The sequence below is a fragment of the Seriola lalandi genome, unplaced genomic scaffold (assembly GCF_002814215.2).
Source record: "Seriola lalandi dorsalis isolate HSWRI2012SDOR001 ecotype SW California unplaced genomic scaffold, Sedor1 jcf7180002054660, whole genome shotgun sequence".
NCBI lineage: Eukaryota > Metazoa > Chordata > Actinopteri > Carangiformes > Carangidae > Seriola > Seriola lalandi.
Window position 1 is genome coordinate 429,943 of NW_019525213.1, and position 21,336 is coordinate 451,278.

At 42.7% G+C, this 21,336-nt stretch overlaps 3 protein-coding genes across 3 annotated transcripts; 1 reads left to right on the forward strand and 2 right to left on the reverse strand.

Annotated features, from left to right (window-relative positions):
- Positions 1–677: 677 nt before the first annotated feature.
- Positions 678–5,911, forward strand: LOC111665822 (solute carrier family 35 member G2-like). Its single transcript, XM_023420911.2, has 2 exons — positions 678–1,089; positions 4,319–5,911. Exon 2 carries the CDS (start codon positions 4,345–4,347, stop codon positions 5,704–5,706), a length of 1,362 nt encoding a protein of 453 aa, XP_023276679.1. The 5' UTR covers positions 678–1,089; positions 4,319–4,344; the 3' UTR covers positions 5,707–5,911.
- Positions 5,912–7,916: 2,005 nt separating this feature from the next.
- LOC111665924 (pentraxin-related protein PTX3-like) lies at positions 7,917–10,291 on the reverse strand. The gene is made up of 2 exons (XM_023421054.2): positions 10,032–10,291; positions 7,917–8,734 (listed from the first exon to the last, which is right to left on the reverse strand). Exons 1-2 carry the CDS (start codon positions 10,159–10,161, stop codon positions 8,112–8,114), a joined length of 753 nt encoding a protein of 250 aa, XP_023276822.1. The 5' UTR covers positions 10,162–10,291; the 3' UTR covers positions 7,917–8,111.
- A 3,532-nt stretch (positions 10,292–13,823) lies between these two features.
- LOC111665870 (endophilin-B1-like) lies at positions 13,824–21,300 on the reverse strand. Its single transcript, XM_023420979.1, has 10 exons — positions 20,638–21,300; positions 20,215–20,356; positions 18,212–18,340; positions 17,866–17,999; positions 17,617–17,709; positions 17,350–17,433; positions 17,220–17,243; positions 16,835–16,924; positions 16,395–16,495; positions 13,824–15,732 (listed from the first exon to the last, which is right to left on the reverse strand). Exons 1-10 carry the CDS (start codon positions 20,692–20,694, stop codon positions 15,048–15,050), a joined length of 1,539 nt encoding a protein of 512 aa, XP_023276747.1. The 5' UTR covers positions 20,695–21,300; the 3' UTR covers positions 13,824–15,047.
- Between the last annotated feature and the right edge of the window lie 36 nt (positions 21,301–21,336).

The following is a 21,336-nucleotide window of genomic DNA, read 5'->3' on the forward strand; positions in this document are numbered from 1 at the left end:
TGTGAGTTCAGTCTTTATAAGTTACAGTGAATTTTGAAGCCGCGCACTCAAAGTAGAAACAGAAAAACACTCAGAGAGACGCGTTTAGAGCGAGGGAGACCTGGTGGTTTATGACCACAAGGCACCAGTGGTGCAGTGTCAGATCCAGTTCTTGCCTGTTGCTGGGAGATAGATGAAGCTGGTTGTTATGTGACGGAAAACCACAGGTGTTGAACATTTTACTGCAACATCAACACAAGGGCATGAGCTGGTTAATAACCACTACTACAATAATATATATTGTATACACTATTGTCATCAATCACATGCTTTAATTGTTTTTCTATAGCACCCATAGGTGCTAGTAGAGTGCAACTCTACATGATTATTAGTATTTGTCAAAGTAAAATGTTTAAATGGTAAAAAAATAATTGGTTATAGTGAAAGAAAACACATTCTAAAAAGGTCTCAAGAAAGTCTATTGATGTCTTGATCTCCCAATCTTCGCTCATCACAGACAGAGCTACTGTGCACGCACGCACACAGGGAGAGAGAGAGAGAGAGAGAGAGAGAGAGAGAAAGAGAGAGAGAGAGAGGGAGGGAGAGAGAGAGAGAGAGAGAGAGAGAGAGAGAGAGAGAGTGGAATGACATAAGATAACATACACTGATAAGTGCTGGTGTTCACTGGTTGCCACGCATGCTCAGACGTCATGATGACTTCTCTCCCTCTCTCTCCGTCTCTCCCTCTCTTTGGCCAAGCTCTGGAGGAGCATCTGTATCAGTGCTCAGTGTGTGACAGGCGGGCAGACGGTCGCCATAAATAAAATAAAAAACCTCCAGCAGAGTGGGGGAGTGAGGTGACCGCAGGTGTCGGGTCTGGCCGGGCTGAGGCGCGAGGCGTGCCGCGGTGCCCTTGAGGAACACTCCCGACTGCCTGCCGCAGGAGAAAGAGGGGGGAAAAAGAAAAAGGAGGAGAGGTTTAAAAAGAAGCAGGAGAGCGTATGGCCAAGATGAGGTGATGGAGCGTTGGAGATGCTCTGTAAATGACTGAGGCTGAGCGAGAGTGACGTTCAACCCGGTGGGATCATCCGCTGGTCTGCGGGCAAGCAGGTGAGTTTATGACTTTAGGATATGAACAACACAACTGGCGGATTATTGATTTGACCGAAATATGCTAAAACACCAAATTACAGCAGGTCACTAATTGGGAAACCAGTCTGTGGTCTCATTGATCCAGCTGCCGTACGTGTGCCAGTCCGAGGGCGCAGGAGTGTGAGCGAGTGCGCGCTTCTCCCCATTCAAGAATTCGTCATGGGTCACGGGTCGGGCTGTCATTGTAGGGTACAACATCATACTTGCACACAAGCCTTTTGATAGATGCTAACGCAACCTCTCAGTCTGTCAGGGGGCTGGCGATCGAACCGTCAACCTTGGAGACGGAAGAAGCAGGGATGTGATGTCCAATGATATAAAAACGACTATTGAATTGAATCTAAATGCGGTTCAACACGTGCAGCTAAACCTTTCTGTGTTTCTCCATGTGTGTGCGCGCGCACATGTGCATGTGCGTGTGTGAGTGTGTGTTTTCAACCCGCTGGCGTCACAGGGGCGCATAACGGAGGAACCTAGATAACCTTGAGAATAACATCTCCCTCCACACACAGACACATACACCCACTCACTGAAACACAGCATACACATGCATTTACATAATAACATGCAACAACCCTGAAGCAAGACAAACACACACATTTTCACCTCTATAATAACATATTATGCAGTACATTAGCTCTGATCAATCTTAGTTTAAATATATAAGCACTGACAGCTCTATAATGCCTCCATGGACTGTTCAATTATTAACAGTAAGAGTACCATTCATAAAGTGACTGGCATGTTAATAGGCAATATGAAAGATGTTATTGCTTTTAAAGTCATGGAAATATAATATCGTAGAGGATGCAAGTAAATACTCCAGGAGGACAGTTTACAGTGAGAGCATCCTCACTCTTCTGGAGATTTATCTCCTGCCGTCCTCACACTGTGAAGGTCTGGTGTGCTCGGTTGTGGCGGCTCACTTTTGGGTTGTGTAAGGTGTGAAACAAGCTTTGGAGAGGAGAAGCAGCAGCGGCAGCAGCATTGCAGGGGCAGGATGCATCATCCACAACAGTGAATTTAACAGACTGAGAAGAGAAGAGTCAGACAGGAACATCATGATCCGATGAGATGATTTTTTTTTTTTTTTTTTTTTTTTTTTGCCCTTTGTGTTTTCAAGAAGCAGCTGATCAGATTTCACGCAACCTTTGCTGGGAGAACATGACGAGATCCTCTCAAATGTCATTAGCGTGTAACCTCACGCCAGTGGCTATGTTTTAACAACTTCATTCAGGGAGCTGTGAAGTTGTGAAATCATGAACCTACAGTTTGTGACTGAATTCAGTGCAGTACAGGACGTATTTGGAGGAACTGAGGCTCAGTGGTTGAAAGAATAATTCACCTTCAGTAGAATTTCCTCAGAAATCCATATTTTAAAAGCAAAGGTAATTGCAACCTATTTTATATTTAATAATTAATGAGCGCCTGCCATTAACCACGGAGAAGCACACGGCAAACAGCACTCACACTCCTTAACTGTTGTAATTTGTAACGGGGCAGTTCAGGCTCAAAAGTGGGAATATTTCGTATCTCCGGAGAGAGCAAAGGCCTCAAAGCCTCAGCCACAGAGTCTGCTGCAGTCACATCGTTCACCTGATCAGTCAAATACAAGAAAACTGCAATGATGTCCTTACAACCTGAGCAGACGCACATCTGTCATACATGTGTGATGGTTGTGAGGGTTTGGTGATATGATGATATTACCAAGAAATAGAACGATTTATTCAGCTTTGTTCAACTGATTTCTTGCCATACTGTTTATACAGTGATAGTTACATCTCTGGGTATATTAGGTCATTGTTGGTGATCAATGTGCAGGACTGCTTTATGGCAGTATGTGTGCCATGATAAAAACAGACATTCCTATTTAGTTATTACTTATTACTATTACCATGATTGAAGATTTGATCCATATCACCCCATACTTGTGTCTGTGATGTTATTTTTTAATTTTAATTTTTTTTGTATTTTTTGTACATTTCTACTCAGCGGCCAGTTTCACGTATGTGTTCATTTTCCTCTCGCTCATTTTGATAGGTTTCACTAATCAAAACAAAGTCCATATACGCACATGTGCTGGAACATGTGAAAATCTTGTAGGAATTGAAATATAATCGCTATACGGCCAAGTGCAATATCCAAATTGCAGAAGGTGCAAAAAAATCGCATGGAGCTGCAATTTATGATATTTGCATTTCAAATTTCATTTCATTTCAAAATCTGCATGTAAGCATCATTGGGACATAGTATCGCTGTAGATCCCTGCTTTCGTACTTTATTTAGTCTATTTGTATATTTTATATTGTATATAATCCATCTCACAAATCCCTTTTTTAAAATGGGCTGGCTGAGACGGATTGAAGAGCTATAGCAATAATAAACTTGGAAAATTCTTCATTCATAAATGAATACATCTTAGCAAAAAGTCAGTTTTATTTATTTAATCCTGTTTAAACATTGTTTATTGAACCCCATACTTTTGTGTGGATAAACATTATGTCATGTGAAAGTACCCCCCCCCCCCCCCCCCCCCCATTCCCACGGTAACCAGTGCACTGCTGAGTGTTGTACAGCCAGAAATGCAGCAGTGCGCCGCTGTAGCAACCTGCATGGCCGTATTGTTCTGCTGCAGAGCTTTTACTACGTCAGTTATAAGTTAGTCATCTGTGGAGCAGCACCTTGAGGAGAAGAGTTAAAGAGATGGGGATGAAAGAGGGGAGGGGTGGGGTGGGGGGGTGGTTGAGATGGGTATGTTGGGGACATAGGATTTGTACATAGATGGGAGATGGGATTCATATATTGTACCTGTTTTTTATGTAAAAGATAAAATCAGAAGTGATTTGCCCGCCCCCCCCCATCAAGGTCATGTTATATTGGAAGACTAAAAGGCGGGATAATTAGCATTGCTAATATGCTATTATGGTTCTTTATGGTCCTTCTGATATGGACTTAATGTCAACTCTCATCACACAGTAAAAGGGCACAGCTCACGTACATTCACTGCCAAACACGTGGGGCACATGGGAAGATGTGTCACTGCTATTATTATCTTGGAAATTAAAGATATATGAGATATCACACACGGGGAGGGAGGATTTGTGTTTGTGTGTGTGTGTGTGTGTGTGTGTTGGTGTAAAATATAAATTGAATGTGGCTCTAAAAGTGCATTTTGGTTTCCTCGCAGGTGTCTGTCTTCTCTGAAGTTTCAAAATGGAGTCCACTCACCTCCTGGGCAGCTCAAAGAAGAGAGTCAAGATCCACCCTCACACCGTCACAGCCAAATACGCCACGCATGCCCCATACTCCCCTCAACCTGGAGTGCACACGCACTTCCCTCAGCCCGGGGACGACGGCTATGATGACGCCCCGTCTTTCGAGGACTTTGGCTCCTTCCTCGTGGAGACGTCAGACAGGAAACAGCTGACGGAGACCAGGAGGTGGCCTCTGACTCTGTTTGGTTCCAGAGACAAAGACAAGGATACAGCCCCGAAAGCTCAGGCTGCTGTAGGAGGAGAGGGAGGCGAGGGGGCAGCCAAGACAGCAAAGGGTTCTGGGAAAGGGGTAGGGGAACAGCTGGCCAGTTTTGGGGAGGCGTCTGTGTCTGCATCTCGGCTCACCTGGGTGGGGCTGCTGGGTGCCGCGCTGGCTCACGGCTGTCTGATCGTCCTGACCCGCCTGGCTTCTGAACGCTTCAGCCTCGGCCCCCTCTTTCTACTCTTAGTTCGATCCGTCGTCCAGCTCCTCTCTGTGGCTGTACCACTGCACAGGGGGGAGAACCCTTTTGGACCAGAGGGTCATCGTCTACGTCTGCTCTGCTATGGCATCGCCTACTCACTTTCCCTCTGCTGCGCCTACTCATCCCTAACCTTCATCTCTCCCGGAAACGCTACGACGACCTGGCGCCTGGCGACTACAGCGCTGTCAGCGACCCTGGCCTTCCTGCTCCTGGAGGAGAGGCTGGGATTGGCTGACGGGATCACCATAGGTGCAGGGCTGTGTGGTTTGGGGCTTCTGTTACTTCCCACAGTGGATGAGAGCAACTCAGACCGACCAACAGACCCGGTTGTGTTCTGGAGGGGTGCTTTCGGCTGGTCTCTCTCGGCGCTTGCGGGACTGTGGATGGCCCTGGCGCTGGTCGGGTATCGTTCCCTGAAGGAGAGGGTGGGAGTTGGAACAGCTTTGTTCACAGTAAGCTGGACGGGCTGCCTGCTCGCCCCAGCCTCCTTGGCTCTGCTCCAGGAGGGCTGGTCCTGGCCTACGAGCACCACAGCTTGGGGCTTGGTCCTGGGCCTGGTCGCCTGCTCGGGAGCAGCCTTCCTGGGGATGACGCACGCCCTCACACGCCTCCACCCGGCTCTGGTGTCCGCCTCTCAGAGCCTGGAGATACCTATCGCCATGCTCCTGCATCTGGCCGTGCTGCCGCTGGTTCCCACTGCGCCTGATGTCGTCGGGAGCGTGATGGTCATACTGAGCGTCGGTTGGCTGGTGGCGATGAAGCTGCTCCCCTCTCGAGGGGGCGGGCGGCGCCAAAGGGAAGAGTATGAAGAGATTCTGGACTCACCCATCAAATAGACACCTCTTCTCACCTCCACTTTCTCTCCCGCTCACTCCCTCCTCCATGAGATTGGTTCCAGTGTACATAAAAGACTGCTGAATGTTTATTGGAGCGTTATCTATTTTGTATTGTCCTCTTTGCTTTTGGGAAAGTGCCAATATTGTGTTGTCTGTTATGGTGACTATGTGATGTGACATTAAAATCTCTCTGATGACCACAATGCATTCCTGAAGCCACTTGTAATCAAGATCTCGCCTTATTAAGTGTGTGTGTGTGTGGATATTGGCGACATTTTACAGGAGTATAATGTCAGTCACTCTTACCAGCCAGCTGAGGGTCGGCCAAGGATTGATGCCATCTATTTGGCTGCTGGCTGCAGAGGAAAAACAAGAGATGTGAGGCAAGGGAGAGCAGCGAGACACACAATCAGAGGAAGATAAATGGAGCTAGAGAGAGAGAAGATGATGGGATTGGCATACAGATAAGAAGCAGGGGAGGAAGGAGAGTGATGGCAGATGACGAAACCGAGATGAAAGGGAAGGAGCGGAACGAACGGAAGCCAGGGCAGAAGGCGAGGCTGATCTGATGGCGGCTGCTTATTGTGCTGTGTCAGGACAGCTGGCTGATAAAAACACTGTGCTATGTGTGGGGAGCAGTCAGTCATTATGTCTAATAACGGTCTGTCAGGCACGTAACCACTGGCACTCTCCTTCCTGGGTCTATCCTCCTCTATTTTCCTCCTCATTAGCCTCCATCTTTCCCTTTTCTCCCCCTTTGTCACCTTTTCTCTCCATTAAAAATGATTGAAAACATGACAAAGCTTCCATTCACTGAAATCCCCACACACATTGCACAGATGGAGCCTTTTTAATGAAAACAAGTGCCCCCGCATTGAGCGTACCAGTGTGGATATCATGGTGAAACAGGTGTAGTGAGGAGTTTGTATATACTACTATCCTTGTTACTCCACGACGGCCCTCTGCATCGTGTTGGTTGTGACATTTAAAGAAAGAAGGCTGGGGAAAAAAACAAAAAAACTTCAGATCTTGGCAGCAGTTCTCCACCCAGCTGCAGATTTATAAGGAAAGGTGCATGCACACACACACACGCATACATACACACATATACATAGCCGTGAGCATAAGCATACATTCATGCCATGGTTGTAAGTCTTTCATTAGTCAAAGCACTTGTGTGAAGTCAGTGCGCTGGCCTAATTAAACTCACATACGTTTCAAATGTTCTTTGTTGCTATATTTTGCGCGGTGGTGGAATGCACACCACTGAGGTACAAGCTCAAGGTTTATTTAACAGCTGTAATTACTAATTACCCTGCAGATTTTGCAGTAAACAACCAATTTATAAAGTGTGATGTTTTGTCATAAACTACTTAAAAATATATTAATCATCAGATGTTAGCTCCCCCTTGATCAGCTACAACCCTAAAATTCTGCAAATAATATAATATATAGTGTGTTATTGACAGGGATGTTGGTGTTGCATATTGGGAATTTTATTTTTGATACCTTGGGTACATTTCTTTTACTGATAATGTTATGTAGAGTTTTTACATTGAGGTATAGCTATTAAAGTAAAGAATCTGAATATTTCTTCCATCACTGATTTCATCCTGTCCTCATCTTCCTGTTCTCTCATTAGACCTCTTTCTATTACCACAAAACAAAAGTGTAAATACTTTATAAATGAATGAAGCAGTGATCTGGGATCAAACACCATCACACAGAAACTTTAGAATACACAGAAAGTACCTCTCGTCAACATGAGACTCTTTGTGGTTTGTAACAATGAGTGTGTGTGTGTGTGTGTGTGTGTGTGTGTGTGTGTGTGTGTGTGTGTGTGTGTGTATGTGTGTGTACGGCTGCAGGAGGGATGGCCAGCAGTGTAATAGCTCTGGCAGGGTCTCATAAATCATAAACACCCAGAGCATTGTAAGTCATGGTCTCTTAGAATATACAGGCTCTTAAAGCAGCTAATGAGAAGGAGAGACCTGCCCAGAATTAAACACAATCCAAAAACCCCTGACACACTCTCTTGTGGTTGTAGGTAATTGCAGACATCACCACAACTACACACAAGCACTGAGGCAGTGAAGCGCATGCACTGACAAATGAAAAGTGTAGACATGCATTAGTAAGTCTGCAGCTCTGAAAATGAGTTGATTACTGTGTGGGAGGAGGGAGGAAACCTTTCCACGATGCTGATTAGGTTGTTTAATTAATTTTTTATTCATTATAATAAACCCAAAACATTTATGATACATTTCAATTCATTGTTACAAGACATAAACAAGCTCACATTAAAAAGGAAAAAGAAAATCACTTTAAAAATAAGTATATGTGCAAAATCATTATCACTGGAGTGATGTCAGCCAATCTTTTAATATTCTTTCCCTTTGGGCAATTCATGTGTCTCCTCTGTTGTCCGTCCTCAATGTTCCTGCCTGCTCTATCACTCTGCTCAGCTGCAGGTGAACCCTCTGCAGCTCTGTTGCTATGGCAACCAGGGCCCTTTCCATTGTGGCCATGTCCAGCGGTGAAGTCACTTCCTGCTCCTTCATCCCCAAAGTAAAAGCTGCCCCTACACCTCCAGGTCTTGGCGTTGGTTGGTGTCGCATCCTGCCGTCCGCTGGTCCTGATGGCACCACTCTGTGGCCGCTACTTTCCTCTAGCCGGTTCAGCCGGACATTCTCCTTGTGAGTACTGTGCAGGAGCATCTGCAAGGTAGTGTTTAACCTCCTCTCCCTCTCTGCTTCCTCCTCTCTGAGTTCCACCAAACCTCGCTGCAGCCTGAGACTTGCCTGCTCTGCTTGTGCCCTGCACGCTGACTCCATGCTGGGTACACACTGCTGGCATGGCCCCCTGACCAGCTTCTCCACCTGGGTCCTGAGAGAGACCATTCCTCCACAACACTGCTGCAGAGACTCCAGCAGCATGTTCTGCTTCATGTGGGAGTCCTCCAGAGCGATGAAAAGCTTGTCCCAGCGGGAGAAATCGGCAGCCTGGCATGGTGTGGTTGGAGACTCCCCTGTGGACAGAAACCACAGGCATGCATCACTTATGAAACTAAAAGGTTATTGAAATGTACATAGACCAAATATAACCAAAATATGAATTTATTTATTTAGTCTAGTAACAGTGTAACTTCAGAGTATGAATCAAGTACCAATAAAATACTTACCAGTTCCTATTGGTACTTAAATGTAGTAGAAGAAAACAAGACAATGGGGAACAAGGGAGAAACAGTTGGGCATTTTAGAGTAAATGAGAAATAGATTAATATTTTTGGGTCGCCTCCCTAAGGATACAGTACTGGGAAATGCAAGTTAAAGTTTGGGACACATGGTGTTAACACTCATATTCTTCTAAACCTATAAAAGAAAGGATGGTTTCATGTATTTCATGATATACTGCCAAGTAAGGTAATAAAAGGGGCCTTGGAGAAATCTGTCAAAACTCAGATGGAAGTGTTATTGAAGAACATTACGTTTCCAAAATGATGACAGGGGTCCAATACTGGGGTGCAGCAAAAGTAGTTTTGGGGTAGGAAACTCAAAGAAAAGGGGAAGAAATCTCTGAATAATCAGGGACTTGTTCGTCATTTATGGAGTAAAGATATTTTAAATGGACTTAACATGTTGAATAGTAGCCCACACAATGTCCATCTGACAAAAAAACTGCAAGTGATACAGTTGTTACAAAGGAGAACCCTGACAAGCTTTTATGTCCAGATCACAGTGTATGTTGTAGTTTCACTCGTAGTTTCAATCCTCTAAAATGCCCACTTGTTGCTCCCTTGTTCACCATAGTTTCCTTCCACAGTGTCTACCTACATTTAAGTAAAAGTAGTAAGTATTTTATTCATATTTGATTAATTCAACAAAAATACAATGTAAATTGCAAGCTGTATGATAGCTGCTAGCTCTGTTTGAACATGTGTTACAGCTAGAGTTAAAATTATATTTAAAATTATAAGTCCTGGGAGCAGAGATGGGCATTTTTATCAGACGAAAAATAGATAAGAAATGTACAATTACAGTGGCTGTAGATGGTATCATCTGCACAGAAGTATACATTACAAAGTGGTTTGGCAGATATGGTATGTAAGATAATAGAAGTGGATCATGAATAAAGCCCTGTGGGACACCTATATTACCTTCAAAAACTAATAAACCAATTTGTGTTGAATGAATCTTTAAAACATAACAAAAAATATATTTGGCTAAATCAGGCATGGCAATTGAGGACACTCTTTTTCACAGTGAGCCATCTGTTCAAACAAGTTGGAAACAAAAGCAACAAAAGGACAAATAAACAAAACTCACCCTCCTGCTGGTCCTGAGAGATCTCATTGTCATAGTTGTCTGTATAGTTCCCCTCATACTCATTCACACACAAGGATGCAACCGCGAAACCAAGCACACACAGCACATGCCGGATTCTGAACACATGCATGATGGAGCATTGAATACCACGAAAGAAACTGTTAACAACAGACGTGTTTGTCACCTTGCTTTCCTCTCTTATTCACCCCTTTGCTGAAATGTAAAACGCTTCACACTGAGCCAACTGTTGTGGGTGCTGACTTATAAACTCAACAAGGGGGAAGAAGGAGGGAGGAGGTTAGGGAGGGTGGGACAGAGATGGGGGGTGCTGTGTAGGTTGGGTGAGTCATGCTTTGGTGGAGGTAATGTGTCAAAAGTCAAACTGAGTTGGAAATAGGGGCATTATGTCGAAAGAGGGGGAATTACAGGGGCACTGGGAAAAGAGGGGCAAAAAAGGGATAGAGGGAGGAGAGGAATGAGAGAAACACCAAGCAGAACAAAAAAGGTTTAAATGTATGTAAAGGGAACTTCCTTTTTGAATTTATGTCACAAATGACACTAAATAAAATCTCAACCAGACAAATAAAAAAAATATGTGAGCTTTAAAATGCACACACACACACACACACACACACACACACACACACACACACAGTTTTAATAAGAAAAAGAAATGAAACAGTATAAGAATATGCAGAAAATAGAGGCAAAACAAGGTAGAAAGAATCGCAGTAATTCTGCAGTAGCAAGACTGAAGGAAAAAAAAAATCTACTACATTGGAAATATATGCACATACCTGTATAGCAACACACCCATAATATGTACCTACATTGATTCTATCTTCTTTAAAATTGCTTTGTAGTTATCAATGACCCAAATCTAATGATCCTGCCGAATAGGTACTTTTTGTTGTTTCTAGAAGCAGACCACTGTGTTGAGCTTCATTCTTAAACTTCAGTCATTCACATCCATATACACATTGTTTCCACAGGACGTTTCAATCCACACTCTCTCAGGTCTGTCTGCCTTTTAACCTTTTCACTGATGAGTCAGAGTCACTCGCTGCTCCGTGTCTCAACGCCAAATCCCTTAACCTTAAAAAAAAAAAAAAAGTTGCAACATTGCAGTCTGGATTATATTGAATATCAGTTGGAATTAAATTTAGTTGCTAAGCAACCCAGTGAAATTTGCTTTCTAGTTTTGATTGTATTTGGTTGCCTGGTTACACTGTTGATTAGACATTCAGTGGAGTTGCATTCAGTTATTGAACTCCTAGTGTGGCCAAATCACCTTATTCTTGAAGACAGAGCGCTCTGGCCAACAGGTGTTGGGGTTAAGCAGCAGAAGTAGGACATGTCAAGGTCATAGGAAAAGCCCTGACCTTTCTACTCTCTGCAGACCTCCAGACCGAGTTCCCAACTGCAGACGTCAGCATGTCTGCCAGTAACTATGTCTGATTTTCTCTGTCTGACAGGCGGTAAAAGCAGCAGAGGGACTGATTGGAGGGGAAGCTGGCAGCTTTATATCAGGAAAAGAGAGAACCTGCAGAGGAAGAGTTAGGGAGAGATGGAGACAGAGATGTGGATACATGGTGAGAAAGGGTACAGACCAGAGGGTATTTGTATCATTTTTCCACACTGTCGATATGAGTGTGTGAATTTCCCCTGTCCCAGTTCCATAAAATTAAAGTAATTAGGATCCCGTCAGGAAGGCAATAAAATTTAGTTAAAACTTGCAGGTGGAGTGTAAAATTCGATGTGTATGCATGTCAGAAACAGTTGGTGTTCTCATCTTTGCCACATCTTAGGCATGCCCACTTTTTTTTTTCCTTCTCTTTTTAGGTCATCTTTCTATTTAAGTCAATATGTGACTCCATGACAGAGGAGCCACATTTATCAGCAGTCGCCAGACGCTGTTTACCACCCCCACCTGCACACCACACCTACAGTTTAGCTGTCACACAAAGCACTCCCAGCTGGCACTGAGGGGGAGGGAGTGATGAGAGATGAAGGGAAGATGAAAACATAACAGACACAGAAAGGAAGATGGGAAGGGAAAAAGACAGATAGAGATGACTGAAGTTGGGTCGTGTATTAGCACTAATTTAATTCAGAGTATTAGAGGAGAACGGATCCTGTTGTTTGGGTTTTTTCCAATGAAACCAGAGGTGCCAGGGAAAGTGGGACAGTGGGTGTTGTCAGCAGAATTTACACTGATTTAAAGCAGCAACAGGACTTCACTGATGAACAAACCGCAACACTAACACTAAATCGGCAAAGTGAGCCAACACAGGCCAGTTTTATGAGAACTGTGTGGTATTCTTGGGTGTTTCCCTTTATGGTACCCAATATAGGAGAGGAAACCATGGAGATTTAATCAAACAATACAGTCATTGCAAGAAAATAGACAGATGATAATGTTTAATGATATTAAGAGGGTTGCCTTAGTTTATGATAATGTTATAGGTGTTACAGCTGGTCAGTAAGCACAGTTAAAAATGCCTTACTGTACTGAATAAAGTAACTCAAGGCTTTGTGCTTGGTCTAACGTCATTTTCTATTTACATAAATAATTTAAGTATTAATGCAAATACTTGCAGTTTGCTATGCAGTTGATATGGTTTAGTTTACCCACGGATCTTCTCACCAAAACTACAGTCCGCCTTTAATATTTAGCAGTGTCAGCTATCTGAGGTATTGTTTTTAATACTGCTGTCTCGGGCAGGTGTCCCTTGAAAAACTTCAGCAGTAATAAGAACATAAAACAATATACTGTGCCGATCCAGGGAAAGATCATTCGGCTGTGTCCCCCAGGGGGAGAAAAACAACTGAAATATAATTAGAAGCATCCCAACTCCCTTTATCGGGTTTCATAACTCACTCATCTCAACCAGTCTGCAGAACATCATTTCAGCTTCCCCTTCCTGCATCACACAGGGAGCATCGTGTGAAGACCACACAGAGAGAGAGAGAGAGACACAGAGAGAGAGAGAGAGAGAGAGAGAGAGAGAGAGAGAGAGAGCTGCTGTCTCCGCTGATGGACAGGGAGCATACGGGAAAGGATAAAAATAAGTTGGAAATATAACAAGGACTCGCTGTATCAGTGAGGTGGAAAGGCTCTCGTGAAAAAGCTGGGGGCAGAATATTCTCGTTTTGGCTGAGTCATAGGAAAAGTTGCCGGGACAAAACACAATTTAATCTGTCTTCAAGCACTGACTGCGCCTCCTGTGAAGCGTCTCTAAAAAATTTGGAGCGGTGTGATATAGTGGTGTGATATAAGTATTTATGATGTTATTGAACTTCAGACCTCCTGACTTCACTGAGATCAATAACAGACAATCTGCGCTTAATCAATGTAATCTGTTTGTTCAGCCTCTGACGGGAGAGAGGGGAGGATGTGGGAGCAAAATGCAGGAGAAAAACACACACACACTTTGTGTTTTTGAAGTAGTTTTTCAGTGTGTACACGTGTTAAGGGGTTGCGGTAAGAATCTTTATTGTGTTATGTGGTTAACACAATTAATGATAATGAAGTGAGCCAAGCTTAACCACAAGCTTCAGTGTCAGGATGGTGTTAATTAGAGAGATGTAAAATATTATTAGACTTGGCCTGGAAAGCCTGATCAAGACCTCAACCTGGAAATAATTTTGTGTGTGTGTGTGTGTGTGTAAATCTAGGTCAAGAGGTTTGGCTGGTAGGAGAGAGTATATGAGTGAATGCAAGCTGTAGATTTTAACAAGGTAATAACAGAAACACCTCAACTGGAGAACATAGTTAGAATCCACACTTGATTTGGACTGACATGACGTCACAGTTTGCATATTTATTTCCACATTTTCAGATGAATGAAGTGAAAACCCCAGCTCAACGAACAACATGTGACTGAGTCGTGGCTGCATGTACGCGCAGTTTAAAACTTGCAACTACATTGTGAATACTGTAGCTATCCAAACTCGCACACATGTTTACGTATTGGGACAAAAGCAGAGAGCACAGAGTTACTGGGTGATTACATCAGTAGAGCCAATGCTACATTAATGTGTGTGTTTCCATCCAGGGTCCCCAGAGCGGACCCACGCCACAGTAGAGCAGGGCTGCCCTCGCGAAGAAAATGAACAACATCTGGACGTGGAAACTTCTACCTATTTCATCTAATGGGGGCTTTAAGGGGGTAAAAGGGTTAAAGTGAGTATGTGATTTGAGCATGTAAGGGGGGGAAACACCCAGAGCGTGTATGAGGGAGAATATTTTGAACTGTGCTACAGCATAAAGATCCTGTTAAGCCTGGTGTTTTGTCACCTCGCTGGGCTCCCCAGCACAAGTGAAACGTTTCTTATGGAAAGTGACCTCAACTCATTGAAAGTCACATACATGTACACACACACACCTCTTTTTAAAGGTGTCACAGGTTTGGCTGAGCTGTAAATACAAGTGATAGAGTGCATATATATGGACACAAACACACACACACACACACACACACACACACACACACACACACACACACACACACACACACACAGTATACTTGGCACAAAGCTTGATTAGCTTTCATTTTGTTAGTTCTCACTTTGCTAAATGTAAAAATAAAGATTTAGTTTGACAGATATTGACTGAAATCAACATCACACAGCACTCACACGCTGCAAATATAACAGTCAGGCCTTGACTTGCAGCCTGAGGCCAGGAAACTTTACATCTACTGCCACAAGACAGGACTGATACTCAACATTCATCATTTTCATACAACATTAATAATATATGAATATTCCTAAAGGCTAAAATGATTGTGGCACTACATAACGTTTAGAAAAATAAGCACTTTTACAACCACTTCACATCATCTTCCCTATGGGATTAATTACATTTCTTTTTACTGTACCACGTTGTAATGATCCTGTATCTGTATTCTCAGCTATACAATGTCAGTTACCACTGGTCTAATTCAGCTGAAGCTCCATTAAAGTCAAGACTTGATTTGGCCTGCCATCACATCCCCCACCAGATACGAGTCTCTACTGAACCACATCCAGACTGGCGGATGATGACTCCTGGACATCTCCATTAATGGTGGGCTGCTCATTAGCCGTCTCATTAGTTGTTTGGGGCTCATCAGCCACAGCACTGGTTGTCATGGTCTCACAAGCCACTGCATTCGCTGTCTGAGGCTCATTCACAGTCCCACTAGGTTGTGGAGGCTGAGAGGATGCTGTTGGCACTGCACTACCTGCACCATTGATTACTGCAGCTGTGGAACTGAATGTCTCTGTCTGGCTTGAAGCTGGGGATTCAGCAGTCATTCTGTCAGTTGCCTCGTGTGTGCTGGCCGTCCTGTTTGGTGCTGAGACCTGATCTACTGAGTGACTATCTGAATTTGCTTGATTGGCATCAAATGCTTGATTGGCTGCTGAACCGTACCTGATTTCTTGGCTGTCCCTTGAGCAGATGCTGTTGTTATTGTTGTTGTTTGTCTGGTCCAGTGGCTGTGTGGTTGCAGAGGAAGCTGTTGTTATTTTTTTAGTTCCGGTTGGTGGATTTGCAGTCCACGAGTCCTGGTCGAACTCTGGAAGTTGATGGACGACTACTGGCATTGGAGTGACCTGATTTAACCCGATGGGCTCATTTGCTACATGGTTGCTTGTTGATGGCTGATTAGTAATTGCTGACTGCCAATTATTGGAGCAGAGGACAGCTGGAATGCTGCAGGCAGAAACAAAATCATAAGCAAGTCATTGATGTCAGTAATTGAATTAGTTTTAAAAAAGAATTCCCAATACTCTTGTTTCCTTTGTGAGACCAGATGTCACGAGTTGTGTCTACAAATGCATCTCTGTAGTTGGGCATCTCCATGTTAACAGCAATCTGTTGCCAACTGGGGTTATAAATAAAATTTAAATAAAAAAGTAATGGATGTTGTGTTGTGTTATATATATTTTAGAGTGGTATTTGGCTTCTGAATTTACAAGAGAACTGTTGAAAATCGTTTTAAATAATTTCCTTTCTGTCCTGAGCAAACAAAAACGCCCATAAACTTAATGAAAACTCCATGGAAGTGCTTTTTGTCAATGGTCCAATATGTCAACTTTTCAGGCACTTAAAAAGCCTTGTAAACTGCCTCAACACATAAAGGAACACCTCATCAAAGCTGCAATAATTAGAGGTACATGGGATTAATTGGACAGCTGCAAATTGTATTTTGATAATACTGTGCCGGGCAACAATGTTGTTGTTCTTGTCAAAAAAAGATCTAATAAAATTAAAGTATGTATATAAAAAAAAACAAAAAAAAAACAAGAAAAACCAACCACCAATTTGCAATTCAGATTCAGATCTTTAGGTGGTGCAAACCAGACAATACACACCTGGCCACCTGTTTCTGAAGCTCCTGAGCATGTTGGTTGCACTGGTCAAAGAAACATGCCTGAGCCTCCACAAAGTCAGTCAGGCTCCGCATGTGGTTGGTCTGAGAGGAAAAAAACAACAACATAAAACACAACACAAGACAAATAAACTACAAGGCAGATGTAACAACATCAGTTTGGCTCTGAATTAAAAATACTTAATATTTAAAAGAAAGAGGTAAAAGCTACTAATAAAAACAAACAAATGAACATAATGTGCATCCTTTATTGATGTGAGTTTTACAAATTACAATCTTCCTATTTGAGAGATAGTGAATGACAAACCACAGAAAAAAGTATTTACTTTCCAAAACAGAAGACACTATGATTTTTCTGGGAATGGGGTATTTGTTAGAAAAATGACAGAATCTTATTTCCTGTCTTTCTCTGTGTGCACATACGTGAGTGTTGCTGATTCCCTCCAGGGCCCGTCTTGTCATTTCTGTCTGTCGATCGAACAGACTCTGACAGATCCTGAGCTCCATCTCTGCCTACACACACACACACACACACACACACACACACACACACACACACACACACACACAAAATCATCTTTTAGTCTTTCCAATTATGTCCACAAATTACCAGCTTTGTTTCCGAAAAATTCCCATTAGCCCTGAAAGGTTTAAGTCTGAATCAGCTAAACAATAGGAAGAAAACTATTATTGCAGCTATCAGGACCATACTCAATTCTATACAATTTTATAACTATTGGCAGTGTTAAAACTGTCTCCCTCTTTGACAGCTTGAGGAATAGATAAACAAAGATAAACATGAACTTACCTGAGAGATTTCCTGAGCCCATACCTGTTTGGAGTAAAGAAACAGAGGAAGACAAGTAATGTACTCAGTGACCAAACAGCAAGTTCAGCTGTGTCTCTCCATGTGCATGTCCCTGTAAACAACCACTGACCTTCAGCCATTTAACACGCAGGAAGCTGAACATGTAGGAGACGTGAGACAAGTAGTCATCGTCCAGTGGGTTTGCATTCAGGTTCTGACAGAAAGACAGGAAAGAGCAGGAAGGTGAAATAAGAAGATATTATATGCGCTGTATGTTAGGGGAAAGAAATATTTTGTTGTGTTTTCCGGGCCTGATTAATGTACTGAAGTAAACTGATATGTATTCAAAGGCGATGTTTTCATTAGTGAAGGTCAGGACGCCATCACTGCAACTCACCCTGGCCTCTCGGTCGGCCTCGTGGGCTTTCCTCAGCCTAGTTTTAGCTATGTCCAAGTCCAAACGCTTGTTCACTAACATCCTGCGCTCATCCTATGAATAAACACACAAACACTTGTTTTTGTATATAAACAACATACTAAACATGAATGATGGAAAGAATAGAGAAAGAGATTCAAGACCTGAAAACATCTTGGTATATCAGTGTCACATTACGCAGATGACGGGTGTGTATGTGTGTTGTTTTACCTGTATGTCTCTGAATTCCCCCTCAGTGAAACTCCTCAGAGGGGTGAGAAAGTGGATGTTAGTGCTTTGGACTAACTTTCTTTCTTCCTCGCTGAGCTGCTTCTGAACTTCTCCACACCTTAGCAGTGCAGCTCCTAAGCACAAAACATACTGCAGTTTAAAAAGAAAACATACCGACAACATGCATGTCTATATGAATGAAATGAAAAAATGCTAAAATGACATGTTTATGCAAATATTTTTCCTTTTCCTTGTATAATTTCAACCCAGCATCTACAAACTATTCATGGATGCATGTGTAAATGATACTTAGAGACCAAGAATATTCAGAATAATTTACACTCACCATAGGGTGTGGTGGACCCAATCTCTAGCCCAGCCTGGGTCATTTGATCTCCTAGAGCCTCGAGGGCACGAGGCCGAGATGGGACGCTCCAATCCAGATGCTCATACAGCCGGTCCTCTAGCCGTGCTCCTGTTCATCAGGACTCGGGGGTCAATTCAGGTTTAAGGGTTTTCATGTCTAAACACCTACGAATTTGTCTAGATGTCTTTTCTATTTTCTTGGAGACTCCATTAATCTGTCAGTCCAAACTGTAACTATATAGACAGTAACTCATTTTTTATTGTTGTGTCTCAGCACATTGAATTTAAAATGAAATAATACCAATATAATAATACCATACCACAAATTTCACCTTTAATTTGAGCAGTATATATCAGTATAGAAAGAACTGTGTGGGAGATATAGCCCTTTAAACACACAGTGCCCAATCTGCCAGGGTTCAAATGTTACTCACGGGAAAACTAGAAAATATCCAACAATCTTGTAGTCTATAAGAAGCACAAGTCTTGTGGCTGAGGAGAAAATCGTTTGCATAGTGAAGAAAAGCCCCTGTATGACTGCACAGCAGGTCAAAATGCTCTCTAGGATGTAGGGATACATGTTTCCTTGTCAACGATCAAGAGAAGACTTCATGACCACAACCTCAGAGAATTCACCACAAGATGCAAATAAAAACAGAAATATAAGTGGATAAAAAACAGCCACCACCTCATCTTTCACACGTGATGGTGGTTCTGTTGTTTTTCAGGCCTGTGTGGCTGCTAATGTTACTGGCACATTGGCATTTGTTGATGATTTCACTCCCGACAGAAGCAACGGGATGAATACAGTGTTATACTGCAGGACTCTGTGTTAGTAACTTGTGCAACCTAAACATACAACCAATGCCTCGCAGTTTAACCTTGAGATAGATGTCAAAAGCAAGTGTCAGGATATTAACATACCACTAAACACACTACTTAACATCCTGCACACATGTAATACTGTATTTTGCAAGGAAAACTGCTGGAAACTGTACAGTTGCTGAAAACAGTTGGCCCTTCCCTATCCCACACATATTAGGTAAACCTAAGGTAAACAAAAAGGATTCTATAGAGCAACTAAAAGCCCTCGATCGATAGATAAACAAGACATGACCTGCAAATATATCCTTGATGCTGAAAAGAATGTATGAGATTATTATTTCTGGCAGCTGAATGGTCTCATTATTTGACAGACTGCAGACCACATCCACTCATAATTCCATTATCTGAGGTAATTGGATTCAAACAGGCAAAAGAATAACCATGCCGATTCATCTGAACAGGCCAATTGCAGTCAAAGCAAACAGAAGAGCACACAGGAGACGTATTTATCCTCTGAGAGCAAATAAAGCTAAAATATTGGGCCTCAGAGGTAAAGACTCGTAGTCATCATTCGGTGGTTTTATGTAGAGAACCATAATCGCTAGTACCCACTTGAAGGTAGTGCCCGTAACAATCTGATTTGGTGAAGATGTCTTTGTCGGGACAAATGTCTGGGCATGCATGCACAGTACAACATACTAAGTGTACAGGTATCATATGTATGAAATATTTTGTTTTTAAGTAGTTGATATATATTCTCATTGAAATCATAGCCACAGAAACAAACACTTTTACTAAGTGATATATAAATACTAGTTATTGACTTCTCTCCACTGAGAAGTATGACAGATAAATATTAGGTAGTTTTATTTATAAAAGAGGTTCATCCAGACAATAGTCCTTTTCACAATGTAATAAAGGTAAATAATCTAAAATATTAGAGGTCACTGTGGAGGCTGAGCTTCATGTGATAGATTTTTACATTAACTAATTATCAAAAATACAAATAATAATAATATTTGTCTGTGTTGAAATGAGACCTTGATAAATTGAGCTCACAGGACTTGTTTTACAATCCCGTATTGTAATTGGCAGTCAAGTCTCTTTCCGGGACCTAAAGACAACCAAAGAATAAATAAACAAGCCAGTCTCTCTCACCGGGGTTAGGCTGCAGTAAAACCTCAGTCTGGCAGATTATCTTGTCCGTGCAGGTCTTGGTAGCGTCTGCCAGGGCCAGGAGCTGCTCCAGACCAGGCTCCAACTCTGTCTTGTCCGCCTGGCCAATACTCTCCTCCGTGTACTGGAGCGGGATGACAAGGATAACATTAAAGCTTCAACCACTTAAAAAATTAACTGATTATTCGTTGAGGTAGTATTTATTTGAATTGTAATTGTATTAATTGTATTTTGATGCTATGAGAGGGACTCAATGTCCTAACACAGTCATTAAGAGTGATTAAAAAAGAAAATCTCAGGACTGTTTAATAACAATTAACCGCGAGCACAAGACAGTTTATTGAATAGTTAGCTAATTCTACCCGGTTCAGTAGCTATATTTATTTTCCTGCCGGTCTCCTTTACCTGAACAGCCCGGTTGATGAACTGACCAGCATCCACAGCCAACCGCGTCAAATCCATGACAACGTCCCCAAGGTCGCGCGCTGCCCCCGATGGTCCAACAAGCTGTTAACGGCCCCGCAGGACTGAGCTAGCTATAAAAAGCCCAGTGAGCAGCAACAGTCAACATACCTCGCCATGGCCTCAACCGCTAACCGCCACTCGCTTGTTAGCCAGATTATGGTTCGTTAACACCGACCAGCCGAGAACATAAAGCCGTCACAAGTGCAAGCACCTGCTTGCTCGAGCTATTGACAGTTTATTCTCCAGCCATGCTCAGTGCTTCCTCTGTCAAGCTGGCCGTATTTACTGATGGTTTACAGCCTCGGTTTGGCCATAACGGATGACTTTCAGTGTAGTACCAACGGGCGGTGAGCACAAGAATGACCTGTCTGTTTGTGAACCGTTATCTCCGTTAAGAATTCTACTTTGATGCCTCAAATGCTGGATGTAACGTCTAACTTTTTTTTTTTTTTTTTTCAAACAGTGATATGTTTGGCAGCTAATGAGCAGTTTAACAGATACATATAAATAAATATAAATATAGACTTAAGCTGTCTCTAACCGTGAAAAAAATCATCTGATTGAAGACGTCTTTATCTTGATGATAGCCCCAAACTTCCGGGTGCGATTTTTCAAGATAAAAGCATAATATCCACAAGC

Bases quoted from the DNA above. Each gene is read 5' to 3' on its own strand.
- LOC111665822 (XM_023420911.2), top strand. From the start codon at position 4,345: ATGGAGTCCACTCACCTCCTGGGCAGCTCAAAGAAGAGAGTCAAGATC.
- LOC111665924 (XM_023421054.2), bottom strand. From the start codon at position 10,161: ATGCATGTGTTCAGAATCCGGCATGTGCTGTGTGTGCTTGGTTTCGCG. The intron at 8,735-10,031 runs GTGAGTTTTGTT...TTCTGTCCACAG, and splicing joins CTCTCAGGACCAGCAGGAGG to GGGAGTCTCCAACCACACCA.
- LOC111665870 (XM_023420979.1), bottom strand. From the start codon at position 20,694: ATGGATTTGACGCGGTTGGCTGTGGATGCTGGTCAGTTCATCAACCGG. The intron at 18,000-18,211 runs GTGAGTGTAAAT...TTTTGTGCTTAG, and splicing joins TGGGTCCACCACACCCTATG to GAGCTGCACTGCTAAGGTGT. The intron at 17,244-17,349 runs GTCAGTGGTTGT...TACTCCAAACAG, and splicing joins TGCGTGTTAAATGGCTGAAG to GTATGGGCTCAGGAAATCTC.